The sequence below is a fragment of the Triticum aestivum genome, chromosome 5B, assembly GCF_018294505.1.
Source record: "Triticum aestivum cultivar Chinese Spring chromosome 5B, IWGSC CS RefSeq v2.1, whole genome shotgun sequence".
Taxonomy (NCBI): domain Eukaryota; kingdom Viridiplantae; phylum Streptophyta; class Magnoliopsida; order Poales; family Poaceae; genus Triticum; species Triticum aestivum.
Window position 1 is genome coordinate 268,012,555 of NC_057807.1, and position 22,209 is coordinate 268,034,763.

A 22,209-nucleotide genomic window follows, 5' to 3' on the forward strand; every position below is an offset into this window, starting at 1 on the left:
GGACCAAATCTTGTAAAAATGTCAAGTGGGAGTTGATGCCGGTAGATAGGAGCCAACATTGGCTGTCCCTGTTAAGACGCTGCCGAGACCGAAGAATCCACCCATATGTACTTGTGCAACCTGTGCCGAAGGAGGAGAATGCCGTACAACTCCACAGGGGGTATGAAACCGGTCAGGGCAGTGAAGTGGCGACCGAGATTGTTTTATCCGGGTCACAGCCACAAGATGTGTATGCTAGCCAACCCGAGAAAGAGTCGGAGTACGTGCCACACAATGTTTGTGGTCCTGATACTGGGCGGAGTAGCCAGTCGATAATATTAGCTGGTTCTGGTTTTGCTGATGGGGATGAGGAAGGGGATGAAATGCAGAGGGTGATGGAGCAAGAGGACGAGGATGGATTGGTGGAGGAACTGGATTCTGAAAATTCTGAGGATGAAGTGGAGGTACCGATTCCTTCTGCATGGGAGCAGGACATATCCACTGGCCTTACGGTCAACGATGGCCATGAGACTCCATGGCAGTATAATCTGAACCAAGTACAGATAGGGGCTATGTTTGATACAAAGAAAAAATTGAAGTATGCGGTGATAAAGTGGGCTATGTCTACGCAGAGGGTTTTCCGGAAACACATATCAAGTCCAACAAACTATACCGTGAAATGTGTTGAAACAAGTTATCCTGGGAAGGTGCACGGGCATGTGCCGAAGTATGACATCCACTGGGTTGTCACCATTGTCGTCCCACATAATTGTGTGAGGAAGAACCTGTTGGTGAGGCATCCGAACCTGACTTCAAGTCTCATTGCGCAACTCATGTATACTGAGATAGTAGAGAAGAAAGATATGGAAGCAAAACACATCCAGACAGCAGTGAAGGTCAGATGGAATTATGTCATTCCTTATGGGAAGGCTTGGAGGGCTAAGCAGAAGGCTATGGAGGAAAGGTTTGGGACGTTCTTCGACTCATATGATAATGTTGTCCGTCTCCTGGGCATACTGAAGGAGAGGAATCCCGGCACTTATGTGAATGTACAACACACGAGGTTGCTGAGTATACCAGATTTCAAGGTGTTGAAACGAGTGTTTTTCTCTTTTGGTATGTGCATCGAAGCTTTCCGGCATTGTCCTCCTGTTATGTTTGTGGATGGTACATTCCTGACCGGTCAGTATAGAGGGCAAATTCTGACTGCTATTGGTGTGGACGGGAACAATCAAATCATCCCACTTGCCATGGCATTTGTGGAGGGTGAGAACTTTCTCAGCTGGGTATGGTTCTTCCGCCAAGTGAAAATTGCCATCGTGAAGGACCGACCAAACGTGTGTGTCATTCATGACAGACATGCTGGTATATTGAAGGCCGTGAAGACACTTCGTAATCCAACAGATGACGAACCAACACCTTGGAGGGACTTGCAGAGCCGGTGGTGCATGCGCCATCTTGGGGCTAATTTTTTCTCACAGTTCAAGAACAAGCGGTTGATGAACTTGTTCAAAAAATTATGTAAGCAGAGCCAACAGCGCAAATACGAATTTATTTGGTCAAAACTAGATGAGTTTACTAAGAAGCAGGTCCGTGCGAGGAAGAAAATGGAAGAAGATCAAGTTAAATTAGCAGCACTCATCGCGGAGCTAGAGGAGCCAGTAGGTCTTTGTGACTTGCCAGCAATTGACCCCCCTAATACTAAGAGAAAGAAGGGAAGGGCAATAAAGAATTTTTCTGAGTGGATAGAGAAAGAGCCTCCAGTGAATTGGTCTTTGCTGCATGACACACATGGAGCTAGGTATGGCCACATGACAACCAATCTTGCAGAGGTGTATAACTTTGTGCTGAGAGGGAATAGAGCATTGCCACTCACAGCTATTGTGGAGGCTGTATTCCACGACACTTTGAGATATTTCAGAGAAAGGCACGAGTTAGCAAAGAAGCATATTGAAGATAATCAGAACACACCTTATTGTAGCCGTGTCATGGAATACATGGCAAAGAAGATAGAGAAAGCAAAGAAGCACACTGTCAGACTCATAGGGAATCAAGAAAGGAGGTATGAGGTTCAGCTTCCTACCGATGGTTTTGGTTCTAGAAATGAGGTGAAGACACACGAGGTAAAAATTGGAACGGAATTTTATCCAACGTGTGAGTGTACATGCAACAAACCGAAGTTGTTGCACCTACCTTGCTCTCATGTGTTGGCTGCCTGTGGCCAGATTGAGTTGGATGCTATCTCCTTCGTGTCCCCATACTTTTCAAAAGAGGCAGTGCTCAACACCTGGACAGGCGAGATGACAGGGTTTAGAGTCGTCGGCAATTTTAACAAGGTAAACGACGGTGAGAGAGTATACATCCCGCATCCAGACCTTCAGCGAACAAGTAGGGGCAGACGAAAGGCCCGTCGCATCCGGAACGATATGGACCAGTCTGAAGCTGGTGGAGCAACCAGGCAATGTTTGTTATGCGCGGCTTATGGGCATAGGATGAAATATTGTCCCGACCTGAACAAAGATGGTGCTTCCGCATCGACGAGTGCTTCCACATTGACGGCTGCGACAACAAGAGCAAGAGGCGGACGTGGTCGTGGCAGTCGAGGACGAAGGGGCGGACGAGGAAGAAATAACTCACAAGCTATATAATGTGTCGTAGGGCGAACGAGGAAGAAATAATTCACAGGACTATGTTTTAATTTGTAATATGTCAGGACTATGTTTGTATTTGTAATATGTCAGGACTATGTTTGTATTTGTAATATGTCAGGACTATGTTTGTATTTGTAATATGTCAGGACTATGTTTGTATTTGTAATATGTCAGGACTATGTTTGTATTTGCACCTAAGATTTGTTGTTTGAATTGCAGATATGTCTTTGTATCCGTTGCTTAATGGTAACATCGATAGAAAGCACCGGGGCGCCCTATTGGAAGCGGGCAACAACTTAGACGTGTTGGTCACTCGTACCCCAAAGACTAACTGGCTGATACACGATTCATGGGTTGATAGGTATGTGTGCATATAATGGAGTCCATATAATGACTTACTATGTTTGACATACTTTTCATGGCCGCTAACAATCTTGTTATTTTGTAGGTTAAGTTGGGCTGGACTTCTACCCTTGGCACGGCTGGTTGAGGGTACATTGGATGAGTGGATTGATGGTACGGACTTAGATGAGGCAGGTGAACCAGTGCAGTTACACAAGAGGCAAGTGAAACGTTTCTCTTATGACAAGTCACTCCTTACCTGCTTAGTAGATAAATGGAGGCCAGAGACACATACGTTTCACTTTCCATGGGGAGAGATGGCGCCTACTTTACAGGATGTGTCTTACTTGTTGGGATTACCTCTGGCCGGTGCTGCCATAGGCCCCTTAGAGGCAGAATCTGGTTGGCAAACAGCGATGCAGACCCGTTTTTTGGCTGCGGTCCCGACTGCTAGGGCCATAGACAACGATCCTCATGGACCTCTTTTTAGATGGTTGAGCCAGTTTCAGGTAACCATCACAGGCCACTTAAACAAATGTTGTTTTCTAGTTGCCCGATTTTCATACAATTATTACGTTTCTATGTAGATTGTCTCGTTAGGATATCCCGATGTTCAGTTGTCAGAGGCACAGATTGACCGGTCCCTAGAGGCATATATTCTTTGGCTGTTCGGCAAGACGATGTTTACGGAGAACCACGTGACCACTGTCGATGCACGACTCATCGGTATTGCACGAGAGATAGCTGACGCACGTTGCCCTACGGATATTCTACAGAGGAGTTTTGGTTCTGCTGTGTTAGCGGCTACGTACAGAGGCCTGTGCAAAGCTTGCTTGTTGAAGTCTAGAAAATCTGGTGTTGTTGGATGTCCATTATTGTTGCAGCTCTGGTCATACGAGAGATTCCCTATTGGACGACCCTATGTCTACGTTGATAAACCTTTTGGTTTGGAGGACTTAGCTGGGGCTTATGTGCCTGCTATCGGCGATTTACCTACTATGGGATCTGTTTGGGCACGACGAGAGGTACTTTTATATTAAGTAATATTTAATTCAATTATTTCTTGCCATTCAATAGTATTACTAATGCTTATTTGTTGTCATGCACAGAGACAATTTGCGCATAGTCAGGTTAGGGGATGCTACCCGTCCTTCACGGCGCAGTTCGATAGTTTGCACGAGGATCAAGTTATCTGGGAGCCATACTCGGCTCAGGCTATATCATCGAGGTACCCAGTTGGGATTTCTGGATTATGCACTAGAGATCGGCACTTTTGGATGACCAAGGCCAAGTTGGTGTTCGATGTGACGGTTGAGGAGATGTCTCTTCATAGGGTGATGAGACAGTTCGGTCTATATCAAGAGCCTGAGATTCCAGATATTCCACACTTGCCAAACCACGTGCACAAGTAAGTACTAATACTATTTTAGTTGTCAGCTTTACATTCATAATATACCTAATCATGTATCGTGCATGTCAATATCAGGGACAGTCGCCTAGGAGGAAACAAGTCGATGGATTACTGGCTTAAGAGCATTACCCCTTACGTTGACGAATGGACTACCGCTGCGACAAATATCTGGGGTGAGGTTCGGGCCTTTAACTGGGAAATGTTCGGGTTGTATCTGCAGCGTTACTGGCATACAACGAGGATCTACTTGGTTCCATCAGCTGCTCCTGATCAGATCGAAGCCCCTCTCACCAGCGATATGTACCCAACTGCCTCTGTTGTGGGAACCAGACACCACGCGGTAAATGCCTTGGTTCTTATATGTTGAGTCTTTTGTTAAACTGGGATGTCTATTCGTGGTGTCTATCATACAACGAGGATATAATTGGTTAACTCTTCATCTACAGGGTGACTTGACAGTACAGGCGCGAGAGGAGGTTTCCGCTTTAATGCGGCGCTATCAGAGGGGAGAAACTATCCCACCGCGAGAGGGCGTCTCATGGTTGAGGCGTCTTGATGACAAGCTACGCGGGATTTACGCAGCTGTTACGTGTAGACGGTCTTCGGATGTTGCACTTCCTCCTCCAGCACATCGTCCGCCACGTCCCTCTGTACAGCATTCAGAACCACGACCCTCTGTGCACCGTTCACAACCACGACCTTCTGCGCACCGTGAAGAACCTCTTCCTTCACAGCCAGGGAGCTCTTCCTGGCATGAGCCACCTCCTTCACAGCCAGGGAGCTCTTCCTGGCATGAGCCACCTCCTTCACAGCTAGGGAGCGCTTACTGGCATCAGCAGATGGAACTAGGTAACCCTACTCACTACATTCTTTTCAACAGAGTAGTAATCGTTCATGCATTTGTATCAATTTTACATGCTTTACTTTACCGCAGGCGGCAACCAGTCGCAACCGTTCATGCATTCAGAGCAGTCACCCATCCTTAGTGGTGGTGCTGATTACTTTGAGGGCGACTGTGACGCCCTCGATTCAATCGTACACTAATCATACACGCAAATGTGTACGATCAAGATCAAGGACTCACGGGAAGATATCACAACACAACTCTAGACACAAATTAAAATAATACAAGCTTTATATTACAAGCCAGGGGCCTCGGGGGCTCGAATACATAAGCTCGAAAACACAAGAGTCAGCGGAAGCAACAATATCTGAGTACAGACATGAGTTAGACAAGTTTGCCTTAAGAAGGCTAGCACAAAACAACAACGATCGAGAAGGCAAGGCCTCCTGTCTGGGAGCCTGCTAACTACTCCTGGTCGTCGGCGTCCGTCACGTGGTAGTAGGCACCCTCGGGGTAGCAGCAGTCGTCAAAGGTGGCATCTGGCTCCTGGACTCCACCATCTGGTTGCAACAACCAGAAAGAAGAAAGAAGGGGGAAAAGGGGGAGCAAAGCAACCGTGAGTACTCATCCAAAGTACTCGCAAGCAAGGATCTACACTACATATGCAACATTATCAAAGGAAGGCTGTATATGTGGACTGGGCTGCAGAAATGCCAGAATAGGGAGAAGGCCTAGTCCTATCGAAGACTAGCATCTTCTCGAACCACCATCTTGCAGCAAACAAGAGGGAGTAGAGTAGCATAAAGTAGAGTGGTAGTAGTGTTATCAACCTCGGCCAGAGATCCTTTCTCGACTCCCTGCGAGAAAGCAATCCCAGAGCCATACTATCCAGTTATCATCACAATCAAATCCTCATCACCATCCAGTTCTCATCTCAAGTATCCAGTTCTAGTTGTATCGATCGGGATACAACTCCAAGTGTCCGTTACCGTAGGACAGGCTATCGATAGATGTTTTCTTCCCTGCAGGGGTGCACCAACTTACCCACCACGCTCGATTGACTCCGGCCGGACACACTTTCCAGGGTCATGCCCGGCCTCGGCCAAACAATACGCCGCAACCCGACCTAGACTTAACAGAGAGGTCAGCACGCCGGACTAAACCTATGCCCCCAGGGGTCATGGGCCATCTCCCCGGAAACTCCTGCACGTTGCGTACGCGGCCGGTGAGCAGACCTAGCTACCTCCTTCAACAAGGCAGGCGCTTGCGCAGTCCAACCCGGCGCGCGCCACTCAGTCGCTGACGTCTATTAAGCTTCGGCTGATGTATACGACGCAGAACGCCCATACTATGCCCACGTGATGGTTAGTGCTATCAGGCCAGAGGCCCCTCGGATCAAATATCCAAATCGTAGTGGATTAGGAACACGCGGTAACAAGCAGAGACTCACGAAAGAAGTGACCCCATTGCCCCGTCTCGAGGACTTGCGGCAAGGGCTAAGAATGCCCGGCCACGCCTCGTAATTATCTCACGGGCACCTTCCAGGTCAACCCGTCTCCACATCACTTTCCAAGTAACAGTTGTAAAGTCCAAGTATCCGTGTGTCCAAACATCAAGAGGAAAACCCAAGGAATCACCCTCGGTGGTTTCCACTCGATGTAATCATCAAGGTGAACGTAGAGGAATCACCCTCGAGGTTCACACTTGAGGGGTTGCACGACAGAGTCGTATCGGAAGTGGTTAAAGAGGAAATCACCCTCGATGACCACGACCGAATAGCTACACTACAGGGTTAACATCAGAAATGTTGTAGAGGTCTCACCCTCGGCACTCGATAGTATCCCAGTAGTGTCGAGCAACTAAGGGGAAAGTGATGTGCGGTGCCGGGGCCTGGTCTTCGATCCCGTTGATCGGGTCTTCAATGATGAAGCAGGGGCAACAAGGACAAGGTGGGGGTCACTGATGGATCACTAACCAACCTATACTAAGCAGTTTAGGATAAGCAGGTAAGGTACAACAGTAGGTACCAAAGCAGGCTATGCATCAGAATAGGTGCAAAAAATAACAGTAGCAAAATCTAATGCAAGCATGAGAGAATGGAATGGGCGATATCGGGATGATCAAAGGGGGGGCTTGCCTGGTTGCTCTGGCAAGGAGAGGTCGTCAGTGACGTAGTCGATCACAGGGGCGACATCGGTCTCGGGGTCTACCGGAGAGAAGAGGGGGAAGAAACAGTAAATACATAGCAAACAGAGGTAACACTAAGCATTACATGACGATACGTAGCGCTAAGCGTGCTCTAACGCGGTCCTAGACGTTATAGGTGAAGGGGGAAAACAACCGGGAAGGTGTTCCCGGTTCCGGACCTGTGTCAGACAGATGACCGGAGGGGGAAAGTTCCATGTTCAGCATGCTAGGGGCATGTGACAGATGAACGGGCCGCGTATTCGGATTCGTTGGATTTTTCTGAGCAACTTTCATATAGAAAACATTTTCATCCGAGTTACGGTTTATTTTCTATGAATTTTTAAAGTTTAAACAACATTCTGGAAATATTTATATTAACAGAAATGGAATATGACGTCAGCATGATGTAGAGGTGATGTCAGCAAACAACAGGACGGTTGACTGGGGTCAAACCTGACCTGTGGGTCCAGCGGGACCCACTGGTCAGTGACTGGACTAATTAAACAGTGTTAATTGGACTAATCTAATACTAATTATCAAGCGGGGCCCACTGTCAGTGCCTAATTGGTGAATAGATTAATTAGTCAATTTAATTAACATATTTTCTATTTATCTAAAACATTTTATTGACTCGGCCCCACATGTCAGTGGGTTGACTCAGTCAACCAGTCAACTGGGCCCACCCGTCAGTGGCTCAGCGGGCCCCATACGTCAGCGCCAGGTCAGCCTCACCGGCGTTGGCGCTGGAAGTACTCCGGCGAGCCTCCCGCGGCGGCGCACGTCGGGAGAGGGGGTCGGGTTTCGCGCACAGGGGTTTTCCGGGGTCGTAGCTAGGTGCGTTCGACGCGGTTCGACGTCACACGCAAGATGGAGGCGACGGCCGGGGCCAGGAACGACCGGAACGGCGCCGGCGACGAGTAGAAACGGCGCCGGAGTACGGGCGCGAGCGGGTTCAGCGTTAGAGCGCGCGAGCGGCCAAACTAACCAACTAGGCGGGGCCTACGGCGCTCCAGAAGCTCGTCGGAGCTACTAGCTCGAGCGGAGGAGCTCGGTGGCGAGCCCTACGACGGCAATGGCGGACGGCGGAGCTCGGCTTGCGGGCGAGCTGGCTACGGCGAAAGGCACGGCGCGAGGAGAGGAAAGGAGGAAGGGAGGAGCTCACCGTGAGGCACGCCGATGGCCCTTGGTAGTTTAGGAGCAGCAGAGCGGAACGGATCGGCGACGGTGGAGCGTCGGGATCCGTTGAGGAAGAAGACAGCTTGCCGATGATGCAGGGCTCCTCGCCTCGGTCTGGTCGGCGAAGAGGAAGTAGGGGACGGCGGCGGTCCTCCCGGGCATGGAGGAAGGCGCGGGGAGGCCGGTGACCACGGCGGTGACGATGGCCATGGCGGCGATGGCGCTCGGGTGTCGATGGGGAACGAGGGGGAGAGGAAGTGAGCGCCTGATGGATCTGGGAGGAGGGCAGGCAAGTGGGGGAGTGGGTGGAGGTAGGTGGGGGAGGACTCGAGGAGCCGGAGGGGGCGCTCTTATCCTCTCCCTCGTCGTCGACGGCGAGGCGGTCCGGGGCGACCGCGCCCCTGTTGCGATGGCGCCAGGGGAACAGGAGAAGGCGACCGAGGGAAGTGGGATGGCTGGGCCGGCCTGTTGGGATGGGCCGAAGCCCAAGGGAAGGCCAGGGGCTCTCCCACCCCTTCTTCTTTCCTTTTATTTTTTTCTTTTTATTTCCCCCCTTTTTTGTAGCTTTTGCATTTTCTTCTAGCCACAATTGACTTTGCAAAAATATGCCACTGGCCAAAACAATTTTGAACAATTATTGGGCACTGCCACAAAAAGTTTGGGGCCATCAGGAGTTGTCCGAGCATTTTAGAAAATAAAAATGACATCTTAATTACTGCTGGACCAGATAATAAATTCTCCGGGGCAATTTGGGAATTCCAAAAAAAAATGTTGGTTCAACATGACGAATATCTATGGATTATTTACCATAGGATGAACTATTTTATTTGCATGAAAGAAGAAGCAAATATTAACATGCAATTTGAATTTGAGTTTGAAGCAGATTTTGGACAAGTGGCATTTTGGCATGATGATCATGATGACATGACCTTCATTAGGGGGAGATTACTGTAGTGTGATGCTGGGGATGTTACAGCGACCGCGAGGATGATGACCATGCTACAAACATTTATGGCTTCTCGTAGACAGTGTTTCACACTCCACCACCACCACCGACGCAGGAGACACAGACCGTGACAGACGAGGTTAACTATGGTCGTGGTTATCGCGAGCCTCGTCCACCGCCTCAGCGCTTATCGCCTTCCGGTCCTCGCCCGAGGAAGACCCAGACTCGTCGCCGTCCCCCGCAGTGATATGCTTATCTATCTATGTATGACCCATTATCTATGTTAATTTCAGACTATTCGCATATGTGTGTCAGTATTTATGTATGAGACATGCTTCATGTATGTGTTACTATCGCACTTCCTTCTATCTGATCAGGAGACATATATTGTTTTATGTGTGCGAGAGACATATTACTATTAATTCGCATTCTTATTCCAGTTGAACTTGTGCAATACATCTTACATACTACAAAATGAAATTCAGATAGAACATAATGCCCTACAATAATACAATACAAACTAATAATGCAAATACATCTGAATGAAACGGTACAACTGGAATACATCTTACATACTACATGAAGTCATCATCGTCATCCTCCATTGATGCAGCCTTCTTGCCCTTCGACGATGCGGTCCTCTTGCCCTCCATCGATGCAGAACTCTTGCCCTTGCTGGATGCAGAACTCTTGCCCTTCGAGGATGCAGAAGTCTTGCCTTTGGACAATGCAGAACTCTTGCCCTTCGACGATGCAGAACCCGGAAGCGGCGACATGAAGATATCTTCGTCGTCCTCGCTCTCCTCGGTCCATAAAAATATATTCTTTGTTGCAGTCCTTCTGAAAGTTTCACTCTTCGGCTCCACTACCTTCTTCCACCTTTCATGCAACCTAAGAAGTTCTTGACGTACCTCCTTATAGGTCCTTTCAGGCCACCCAGACCTACGTAATTGGTGAGCCAACTCATTCATTATGGTGTCACTACTGATGAGTTCGTCCCATGGAACTATCCTATTGTCCATCCTGAAATCGGCAACTAGACTCAGAAGAGTGCTGCTCATCCCAGGGTGAAAACTACGATCGAACGGATAATGGGACATCTCGACTACACTACACTGGAATGCTTATCCACCTTCGGCTGAAGGGGGTTTTATAGATACAGAGGAGAAAATGGCGGGAAAGAATAACTGCGTTATGGCGGGAAAGGGTTGGCGGGGAAATAAGGCGGGAAGGGATTGGCGGGAAAATAAGGCGGGAAGGGATTGGCGGGACACGGGTGGCGGGAACATATGGCGGGAAGGGGTTGGCGAGAAACGAGTGGCGGGAAGGGGTTGGCGGGAAACGGGTGGCGAGAAAATACATTTCAGCATGAGCCATGCAACTTCGGCCTACACGAGACCGAAGTAGTACTTTTCGGCCTAGACTTGACCAAAAAGTCTACTTCGGCCAAGTGTTGACCGAAAACTAACTTTTCGGCCAGGTGCCACACTTTTCGGTCAAGTGTTGGCCGAAAACCCTACTTCGGCCTAACCGTGGCCGAAAACTATTACTTCGGCCAGAAGATGGCCGACGGGCTACTAGTTTTGGTTTTTTTGCATTACGTCCTATAGTTTCCGAAAATGCTATAAAATATATCATAGTTTTGAAAAAAAATCTCCTGTCTTTCTTATTTCTCGATTCTCGATACCAGCGTTCGCCATGAAGTTGGCCGCCTGGCCGCGTGTCTACGCCGAATCAGGTAATCAAGGTGAGATTCATGATTATTAATAATTATTGTACACAGGTGCGCAGGAGCCAACACCGGGAGGCTGATACACATAGATACACCGCTGGGGCCAGGCGGCTCACATGCGCAGCCGGCGGCGAAGCCACCGCCGACCCATGAGAGGTTTGGCCGTCAGGCCGCTCGCATGCATACACACAGGTCTGAGAGAGGTTCATCCATGGCAGGACTGCTCGAGCGTCTTCTCTCCTCTCGCCCATGGTGGCTTGGAGAATTAAATCGGTTTTTTTCGATCATGATTTGACTTGTCAACCCAAATACAGAGACAGGTGATGAACAGGGCCAAGGTAGATTACATTGGTTCACACCGGTTATGGGTGTTCCTTCAACCCCAAATACAGGTGCAGGTGATGGACAGGTCGGCTCAACAGATCATATCGTGGGTGTTTTGTCAGTTCCAAATATGCAGGTACAAGTGATGAACAAGGTCATGAAGGATTGGATCGGTTTACACTGGCCATGGCTTTGCTCGCCAATTCGGATACATGTGCAGATGAACAACATGATTCAGAAGATTTGATCAGTTTACACCGATCCAAATACAGGCATAGGTGGACACTAAGCAAAGAACTCATGCCTGCACCTTGATGAAAAGATGAGAGATTGAATAACAGAGGCCAGACCAGACATACTTCTCCTTAGCCGACGAGGCCAAGAGATCATTTCTCTTTTCCGCAACCGACGAGGCTGGACACACCTTCTCCTTGGCCAATGAGGCCAAGAGATCAATTTCCCTTTTTCACGATCAACAAGGCCGGGAATCATTTGTCGTCCTCACCGACGAGGCTGGACGCACCTTCTCTTTAGCCGACGAGGCCAAGAGATCATTTTCCCTTTTTCGTGACCGACGAGGCAGGAAATCATTTATCCTAACCGATAAGGCTGGACGCACCTTCTCCTTGGCCAACGAGGCTTGCAAACATTACCCCTTTCCGCGACCGACGAGGCTGGAATCCTTTGTCCTGACCAACGAGGCTGGACGCATTATATCATTGACCGACAAGGCTTGGAGACATTATTACCCCTTTCCGTGACCAACGAGGCTGAAACCCTTTTGTCCCGGCCGACGAGGCCGGATTCACTCACGAGGCCGAACACATTTTTGAGACTTTACTATGAACCCAGTGTGGTAACCAACGAGGCCTTGTAACATTCATGTCTGCCACTTTTACTTCTCAATATATCATGAGAATATTTCAAGTTCAAGACGACCACCATCAGCGCAACTTAATCGAAGGTGTTCTGCGGGATTTACCAGCAGATGTAATTAACCGGATTGTCTTACGAGGCTCTGGGAACTAGAATCTCCACGGTCGCTGGATATTAGTCACATTACTTATCCGTGGCGCAATATTATAATCAGGTGGAAACCGCGCTTTATAATTCTCAAGAGAATTAATAAAGCAGTATTTCTCTATGTGTTCTTGTCTTTTTTATTTATTTGTATATGAATGTATACTGGCACGTCTGCATTTTTATTGCCTTTATGCACTAGGAAATACCCCTAACTCGGGGACGTCTTTTTCGTGAAACACCAAGTAAATTCGAATGTGTTCTTTTTAACAGGTGCTCTCCTTTATTTGTTTCCATGTTATCTTATTTACAATCAATCGCATTTCTTACTTACAGGGACAACAGGTCAAAGATGAGCCCTGCGACTACATCATTCTTGGTAACCACACATAGAGTCCTTTCAAAAACAATTCCTACCTTTTGTTGGAACTGCAGCTAACATAAAACACAAAATAAATGCAGGCACGCGTACTTCGGCGAGCTGGACAAATTTTGCTTCTAGGGCAATGAAGTGAAGCTCTATGAACGCCACGTGGATAAGCTCTTCGCCATGTTTTAGCACAAGATGCCAAAGATTGAGTACTATGTCTGCACCATTAACAAGGCATTTGCCAAACCAGGCCAACACATGGTATGTTCAAATGCGTTCAATGTTACTAACTTTCATGATGTAGCAAGTTATATCTCCATACTACAGAGTGCCACGTTTTATTGATTTTTATCACACAAAACTTGTTGATTGATTGTCACTCAATATCTGTGTTTTTCACTCTAATTTTTCAACACCACTGATGCTTTAGTGCTATGCCCACGGTGTATGTGAAAATGACAAGTTTGATTTGCTATGTCTATCTGTACGGTCAATTTTCTTTCGCCGATGTTCTTTCTCACTCTAATACTTAGTTATATTCAATGAGATTCATTCTTCTCTCTTTTGCATAATATTTTTTTATTGCATTTGTTCCAGCCGAGCAAATATTACATAGTTCTTTTATCTTCCTATTAGTGCAAGTATAATGTTTGAGAGGAAGTTTTGTCGTGAACTAACTGCTTTTGTTTGTCTTAACAGTATTTTTAGGTGGAGCACACAGAGGACAAGCTGCACACATACATTCATGAAGATGATGACACCCTCCCACTCAAGCTCAGAGAAGACGCCATGAGCTGTGACACCCGATGATGACACCCTCCCACTCAAGCTCAGAGAAGACGCCATGAGCTGTGACACCCGATTCATGCTTGGAACCGACAAGAAGGCCACCATTCATGATCATGGTTTTGCACCACGCCAACATCCATGAGGGTAACATCTGCGCCTTCCATTTCAAGCGCAAGGGCTCCGGTTTAACTCACTGTCCATCGTCTCTAGACGCAGCGCCGTCAGCAGGCCTGCCACCATATATATGAAGCCCACCATATATATGAAGCCCTGCGTTTTGGTGATGGTACGAACGGTCTCTTTCGAAGATCGCCCGCCTTTTGGAAGATGTTTAGCTTTGATTTCAACTGCTGGCCGTCTCTCTCTACTCACTGATCTGCCTTGTAGGAGCTATCTATTAATATAAACCTACTTGCTCTGCTTGCTACTAGTAAAATATACAGTATGTTGTTTTGATGCAACTCGCGCCCATGGGCTGTACAAACACATTAACAAGTTTAACAGCATGACAAGTACCGCACACTTACACCTCACGAGGCGCACCCCATCCACTAGTACACTTAACCCAGCCACTGGTACACTTAACGACTCGGAGCATCGACTGAGTATGCAAAGACTTGTCGTTTTGATTATTACACTTAGCAAAGAATTGCTAGGATAGTTTTGATTATTACACTCCAAGTTAATCACGAGCCAGCCCATCACACATGGCGGAAAAGCCCCTAGGCAAGGTCGACCAAATCACCTTCACTAAGATTAATGCAAAATCAGTCTTTATTTCTTCAATATCATGCCCGTGCATTTTCGCCTTGAAAGAACAGCAATGTTGGTCGGAACTGGATGACAGTGCGCCTACCTTGAACTTCAAATCTATCGAAGAGTTTTTCATTACAGCAACCACGGACCTCTTTAGGCCTTGTGAATCAGCGATGGTGCCATCAAAGAGCTGGATTTCTTCATTAAACCCACTGGCTAAACATCCGACGGACAAACTGAAACTGCTTTTCACTTCCAATATGAGAACCTCTACGGTCGCCTCAACTGCTTTTAAAAGGCGTGACAAAGTTATGTCAACTGAGCCACAATCACCAGCAATGTGAAATGTGCATGGTTGATCCCATGAGCCTAAGGGGCCTATGAATGATGCACCATCAATCAGCTGTAGGTCATTTTTTTCTTGTTCACCTGACTTGATCTTCATGTCATATTCAAGTAGAGCATGATCTGCCATATCTATCCCTCGCTTGGGGCCAATCATGTTGATGAGAGAACCCTACAAAATGGTTATATTTAGTAACTCTTTATAGAGAAAAGTGAGAAATGCCTAAAGCTAAATACTTCTGTTACGATGTTTCACTTGTAACAAAATTTGCTTCAAAAGAGTTTTTAATAATTGATAACCGAGATATTTGTCACATTTCAAACAAGACAGTTATGAGCTGCATAATGGTGATAGGGAAAATTGGTCCCCCTAATTTATTTGACTTTGTTTCAAAGCCCAAATTTACACAATTGTACATAAGCATGTGTGTAATGAAAAGACGAAAGAAAATGACTTGTACTGATGGATTCATTAATGATACTCCCTCAGACCAGGCTTTTTGAGATTTGGTTTGACCATCAATGAGACCAATAATATATGATACGCAGGCCACAGAAGGTATACCACTGAATTTGTATTTCAAAGAATTTTCCAACGGCATAATTTTTATGCCATATATCTCATTATTATTGATTAATTGATGGTCAAAGTAAATCTCAAAATACGTATTAGACCGTGTAAACCCAAACAGAGGGGGTATGCATCCTCGTCTATAAACAAAAGGATATCAATTTCCTGGTGTGCTAAGAACCAGCCAAGAATAGAAAACTATTCAATTTGGATTTGTTTGGGACATGATACTCCCTTAATTTCATAACTCAAATCTTGCTCTCATACTAAATCAGCATTTCATAATATAGTATTGGGTATTGGCATATACAATCATACGTGTTAGAAAACTATTCTGCTACTTTTGGACAGATAGTCGCATAGAATCATTTATTCGCAGCTAAGACAAATTATTAAATTGGAGCTACAGCACAAGAAATATGTGGAACAACAACAATAAACTAATCCTATTAGTTACTAAGAAAACCAAGAGCGAAAACTGAACTTCATGTCTACTAAATAATTCAAGAGCAGGGTAGTAGTTATAGTATGCCATCGAGAGAATGTAACTGCTCTGATCTCATATGTTATATTCATGTGATAAGTTTAACATTATACTGTGAAATGAATAATATAGCTTAAAATAAGGAACAGGTTTGCTAAACCCCATCAAATATCAATTCGTCTATTTAAAACACAAGTACAATATCTGGTATCTACCCCTGAAATATTCCATACCAGCTAAATCTATTCTCTGGGGCGATTTTGCCCACGTGGCAGCATCCACCTAACAAGCTACATAGGTGAAACTGCCTTCAAAACTGTCCCAAGGTGTGATTTAGATGGTAGTGGAGATTTTTCTTATCGGGCAAACACCTGGTTACGCAGACAAACCTCGATAGCATGGGGTGTTAGGCTAGACTTCTTTGCATATAAGTATAGATGTATACCTGCTCCACGATGACGGGATCATCTCTGCTAATATTGACAACATAATTAAGCAATGGATCCAGATCATCCCGCACTGCTACATATCCATACAACTCTACTAAGCCATCCACAGGAATTTTAGCCAACTCTAGTGAGTAAATTTGCAGCATGCTACGAGCAAAATGTCTAGTACAAATTCCATCGTGAACGTTGCAATTTGCAGCAGGATCTGATAATGTCATTGCCTCCAACCGAGCTTCACAAAAGGTAAAGTTATAGTGTAAGTTTATAACTCGAATTAATACAGTAAACAAATACATGATATTCAAAAGGGGGCAGCCCCAGTGCATGTAGCTCCCGCTTGCGCAGGGTCTGGGGAAGGGTCCGACCACTTTGGGTCTATTGTACGCAGCCTTTCCCTACATTTCTGCAAGAGGCTGTTTCCAGGACTTGAACCCGTGACCTCATGGTCACAAGGCAGCAGCTTTACCACTGCGCCAAGGCTCCCCTTCAAATACATGATATTCAAAATGTAAAAAAAAAATGCCATTTGAGGATTACATGGACTTATTAGAATTTTTCTTTTTCAATGTACTAAGTGGAAATTGTTGGATCACATGCCGGAAAAAAACATGCATACATGGTGGAAAAGAAAACACAGGGAGACACGCATGATAGAAAAAAAAAATGGTACCGTTCACCTTTTTCAGCTTTTCTACTTACCTCTATTTATATGCTAACAGAACTCAAACGTAAAACAAGCTCCGATCAGGTAAGTTGGTCGTGCCATCCCACGTCCACCCGATCAGTCATGGTGATGCCATCACACGCACATGCAATCGTGCCATCACACGATCCGCTTGTGATGGCCTAGCTATCTAACAGAAAGACTTAAGTATACTACGCCAAGTCATGAACAAACTCACGCTGCATGTCCCTATTATTCAGCTAGGAATCAACTACTTAGCACGTATCAAGCTACACGTTGCAGTTACATGCACGTACGAGCTAACCTTCTCAACTAATGCATGAAGCTAACGACTAATGCAATAATGTCTGAACCTACCTTTGTAACAAGATTTGCACTAACAGTGGATATGTTCTTTTTACTGCGAACTTCGCTCCCTCAAGTTCTTTAGGGACACCAAAAGAAAGCATCACCTTGAAAAGCTTGTTGGTTGCTTACAGAAAAAAAAAACACTGAGCATAGGGCCGGTGAGGATTAAAGAGCATTTCGACAAAACATGTATGTCCACTTATGTCCGAAAGCACACAGCACTTGCCATCAATTTAAATGAGATTAGTGTGCTGGAACTGGAAGGAGTTGACTGGATGATTTTCAGTCCATTGGTGCTACAACTCAATATCATCTAGTATCACTGCAGAGAGTGAGGGGGAGAGCAACCTCAATCCTTCTAAGGCTCTAATGGGATATGACTCATAGTCTCTCCTACAAGCATATATGCCAATAGGCTCTTGAATTTCCAGCAAGATTGGCAGAACAATCGATCTATTCTTCTCCCTTGTCTTCCATATAGCCCAACCAAAGCTTGACAATCCGTCTCCAGCCAACCATGAGTCTCTGCACAGTTTGACCCCATCGTTACATGCCAAAGCTTCAGCCACCATGGGTTCTGGTAAAGAACCATACAACTTAACTCCACCCGCAATAAAATTGCATCTGTCATCACGAATCAGAAAACCCGACGAACCACACAGGATGTTGTGGTCGAAGGCAGCATCACCGATTCAGCGTTAGTTTTTAAGGCCCCAGCAGGAGGACACCAATGTTGAGTAGCAGCAACGGAGTTGTGCACGATCGCCTTAGATCCACCCGAATGTTTTGCAGAAGAAGTATTGGGTTGTATTTTGAAGGACATCGGTAATGGCGTGTTCGGCTTATTGGTTGATGAGTGTCAAAGAAAAAATGGCAGTGTCTCTACGATATGTTAACAAATGTGACGAGTCATGAGAGGTTTGTGGGTGTTTTTCATGTGGAGGAAACAACAGTTGCTTATCTCAAGTCTAAAATTAATTTTCTAATTGCAAAAGCTTGGTTTGAGTCTACAGCAAGTGAGATGACAAGGTTATGATCGAGCCTAGATTAATGGTCTACGAGCCTAGATTATGAGTGAAAAGTTCAGCTTATTATATACATTGTTTTTCTCACAAACTTAACTTGGTTATTGTGGCCATTGCTAAGAAAATATTTGATGTTGGGAGATTTCTTTGATATGCTACCATTAGAAAAAGGATAAACTTCGAAAGAACCATCAAGAAGTGAGGAAACCAGGAGCTTTCTCTTCAAAGACCGGAAGATACTAGATGGACTTCTCACTATACCACTTTGTTGAGCAAAGATGTTTACCTCAGTGGTTAAAGTACTAGCATATGTGGAGGAAGAGGGCACAGATTCTAATAAGCAATGTCAAGTCAATGGCTCTTTAAAAAGTTTTAGTCATTTGATTCCGCATTCTTTCTACAATGATGATGATTATATTAGCTTTAATAAATGAGCTATCAGAAACCTTTCAGAGAAAGTATAGGCACATTGTAAATGCTATATCAGTGGAATTTGTTAAGCGAGAGCTAGGAAAGCTTAGATCTGAGTATGGCTGGAATTCTCCTTGAACAAGGTATGCTCTTTTTGCAACAAGAATGACATTTCAGTGATCCAAAGGAGCCAAGGCAAATGGCCAGCATTATAGGGTTGATTTTTTTTTGTTGTCTTGGATTTGTTGGGAGAAGAATTAAATCACATATTCAATGAGGTAAATAATGGGTTGCTCCGTTGCATGTGTGCTTGCAGTCCAAGTGATAAATTTAGACATTATGATGATGAGAAGCTGATGAAGTTGGCCAAGTTTTATCCTAATGACTTCAGCGATGACAAGTTGAACCATCTTGAGCAAGATCTTTGCGCATACATAATGTAAACGATGATACAAGATTACCTAGATTGGAAACTATCAATACCTAGATTGGTGACTACAAAGAAGAATCACTCGTATCCTTTTGTCTATCAACTTTTAAAGCTAGTACTAACTCTTCCTGTTGCCACTGCAGCTGTTGAGAGATGCTTCTCAGCTATAAAGTTTGTGAAGAATACTTTATGTAACAAAATGGGTGATGATTTTTTGAGCTGTAGCCTAATTTGCTCTGTAGAAAAGGAAATGTAGGATAACATCCCTAATGAGGTGATAAGTTAAACCCTTCCATGCAAAAAAATCGATGTGGGATGAAAAGGAGGTAATGCGCTCAAGCTTATTTCTTTATTTATCAATGTTTACATTCTCCCTAGATTTTAATATCCTCTTTTCTCATAGTTTGCAGGTTAAAAAATTTATTCAGGACGATCAGTAACAGCATATTGTTATTTATCAAGACACTGTATCTTAAAATGGTTAGTTTACTTTTACTTTGTTATTGAGCTTATCATAATTATGTGTGTGATGAAATTATATGGAAATATATAATTTTGCTTCAGTCATACTTGTGGAGTTGTCTGATTAGTTTCCGCAAATGATCTAGCCATTAGTTCCTACACACATTTCTGGCAAAAAGAAGTTCCAACACATCTTTGCGCCCTCCCAGTTTTCATCCTGGCTCCACCCCTGATTGTTATCAATCAGTGAGAAAAAAACTAAAACTTTGCTAGCTAGAAAGTGATAAATATATTGGGGGATAGTATAAATTTTGGGAAGTGGCAACCCAACCTCGTGATAAACAGGGGAATTGAAGGTTTGGTTGGCTCCTTTCATAACTAGCAGTCCTTCAGGTTATGTATAGTATGTGAACTGTATAAGGACTTGAAACCCTTTGTATTATTAGTAGCTTGAGGTTGCATGCATAGAGGCTTTAAACCTAATTAACTGCAGCAGTGTGACTGTACATATTTATACTGTTATCTGAATTTACAAGTCATTTTCCTGCGTACTATGCCGTTCGTGATATGTAAGCAAAATTTAGGGAGAAAGCATTAATTTATTCAGCCTCACATGGGAAATTGGGCATCTATGTAATCGCATAGCATGGAATAAGGTCCTAGTCAATGTCATCAATACTCTACATGCCACCTAAGCCTTTCCTGTCTGGTGACAACACCAATTGCTATTTGTCCAAGCAGTCCCAACCTGAAGGGCAGGCGAGAGTCGAATGCAAGTTTTGGGATGGAAGTGTTAATGTCGTAGCTGAAAGAGTGCAAGGTGAGGAAGTTTCGGCAGAGTGTTTCAAACAGCTAGCATTGTCTCTAAAAATAATCTATATGATCAATATCAAATCTGTACAGCTGTAGGATATGGAAAGATGTATCGCTGATTAAGAAAACTAATCATATCTCTAATAATAAAAGTAAAAAGAGGAATGATATATTGGTCACTTACTCTCAATACGGTCTGCAATGCGATAATGTTTTTTCCAATCATATAAATCCATATCCCTGTATATAGAACCATCACGGTGTCTGCTTTTTGCAAGTATACCGTTCACACTATATCCTTCATCATCACTGAGTCCTTCATCCTCACTGACAGCGATTTCAGTAATGTGATTCTTGGCTGCGCTACTTTGGTCTTCCTCAAAACCAGGTAAGTTCACATTTTGGCCCCATGTATCACTTTTGTCATCCATAACCTCTGATGTTGTCCTAAAAGCATCTTTATCACTTTTCCTCTCATCTTCATCTATAACCTCCGAGACAGTGCCCCTCGTCCCAATATTTTTCAATTTTTTTAAATTGTCAGTCTTCATGTTTTTCATCATTTGAGCGATCGAGATGGGCAGTCGTTTATATGGTTTACCAGATTCATCGCCTTGTACTCGACTGACGGTGGCCAGGTTCTGAGATCCATGAGGAAATCTATCACCAAATAGCATAAAAATAAAATTTCAGCATCGGACATAGGATTGTATCATCGGTAAGGATTGAAATCGTGATGTAACCATTATTAACCCTGTAAAATGTTCTACTCAATAGCTCAGATCCGATAACTAAAGCAACCAACTGGCGCAAACTTAGAGTCAGACCAAGAAACATGCACCGCCCCACCCCTCTTTCATAAATCAACATCAGAAGGGTAAAGAGAAACTGAATAGCTGGTCATAATCCGCATCTAAAACTATACCAAACTCCTTTAGAAAAAACTAGGTAAAGGCGCAAACTTTAGCACCAGAACAAGAAAACACACCTGGAAAGACGACGGGCCGGTGGATTTGGAGCCGCCAAGAGTGGGATAATTTGTCGCGCAAGCGCTAATGGCCACCAGCGAGGCGGGGCAGATGCCATGAAAGAGATGGGAAGTCGCGAAGAAGATGAGAGGCGGTGCATTGGAGGCAGGGGGGTGGCGGCGTAAGAGGAAACGTCGAATAGAGAGGAGGATTTGCAGCTCAGCGCGCGACGGCGGCGGCGCCGATTAGGGTAGGGCGGCGGTGCTGGCTTGGGGGTCGTGTGTTCGGAGGAATAAAGACACGCTGTTATAGAGCATATACAGTCAGTCCGACCCCTCAAATCTCCTCGCGAAGTGACGGTCCGGTCTCCGGTCACTGCCAGGTTGGCGAGGTGGTGCTGGTCAGGGAGGATAGCAGGGCTGGATTAGCTGCGGCAAGTAGATTGTTAGAGATATATTTGGATTACTTGTATTTAGTAGTCTAGGATTTGTAATCCTTCTCCTAGGCTTCTTTGCTTTCTTGTATTTAATATATACTAGTACTAGCTAAATATCCATGCGTTGATATGGGATGAAACAATAATTGACTTCATTAATTTATAGTAACACAGAGTAGATGGCAACACTTATTTTGAAGGTAAGAGTAACTCCAACGCCGTGACCCAAACGGACACGGATTTTATTCGTTTTTT

At 45.1% G+C, this 22,209-nt stretch overlaps 1 protein-coding gene across 1 annotated transcript; it reads right to left on the reverse strand.

Annotated features, from left to right (window-relative positions):
• Window positions 1–14,199: 14,199 nt before the first annotated feature.
• Window positions 14,200–21,883, reverse strand: LOC123111309 (uncharacterized). Its single transcript, XM_044532073.1, has 4 exons — window positions 21,539–21,883; window positions 20,735–21,210; window positions 16,373–16,608; window positions 14,200–15,044 (listed from the first exon to the last, which is right to left on the reverse strand). The coding sequence occupies exons 1-4, from the start codon at window positions 21,676–21,678 to the stop codon at window positions 14,454–14,456; spliced, it is 1,443 nt and encodes a 480-aa protein (XP_044388008.1). The 5' UTR covers window positions 21,679–21,883; the 3' UTR covers window positions 14,200–14,453.
• Window positions 21,884–22,209: the final 326 nt, after the last annotated feature.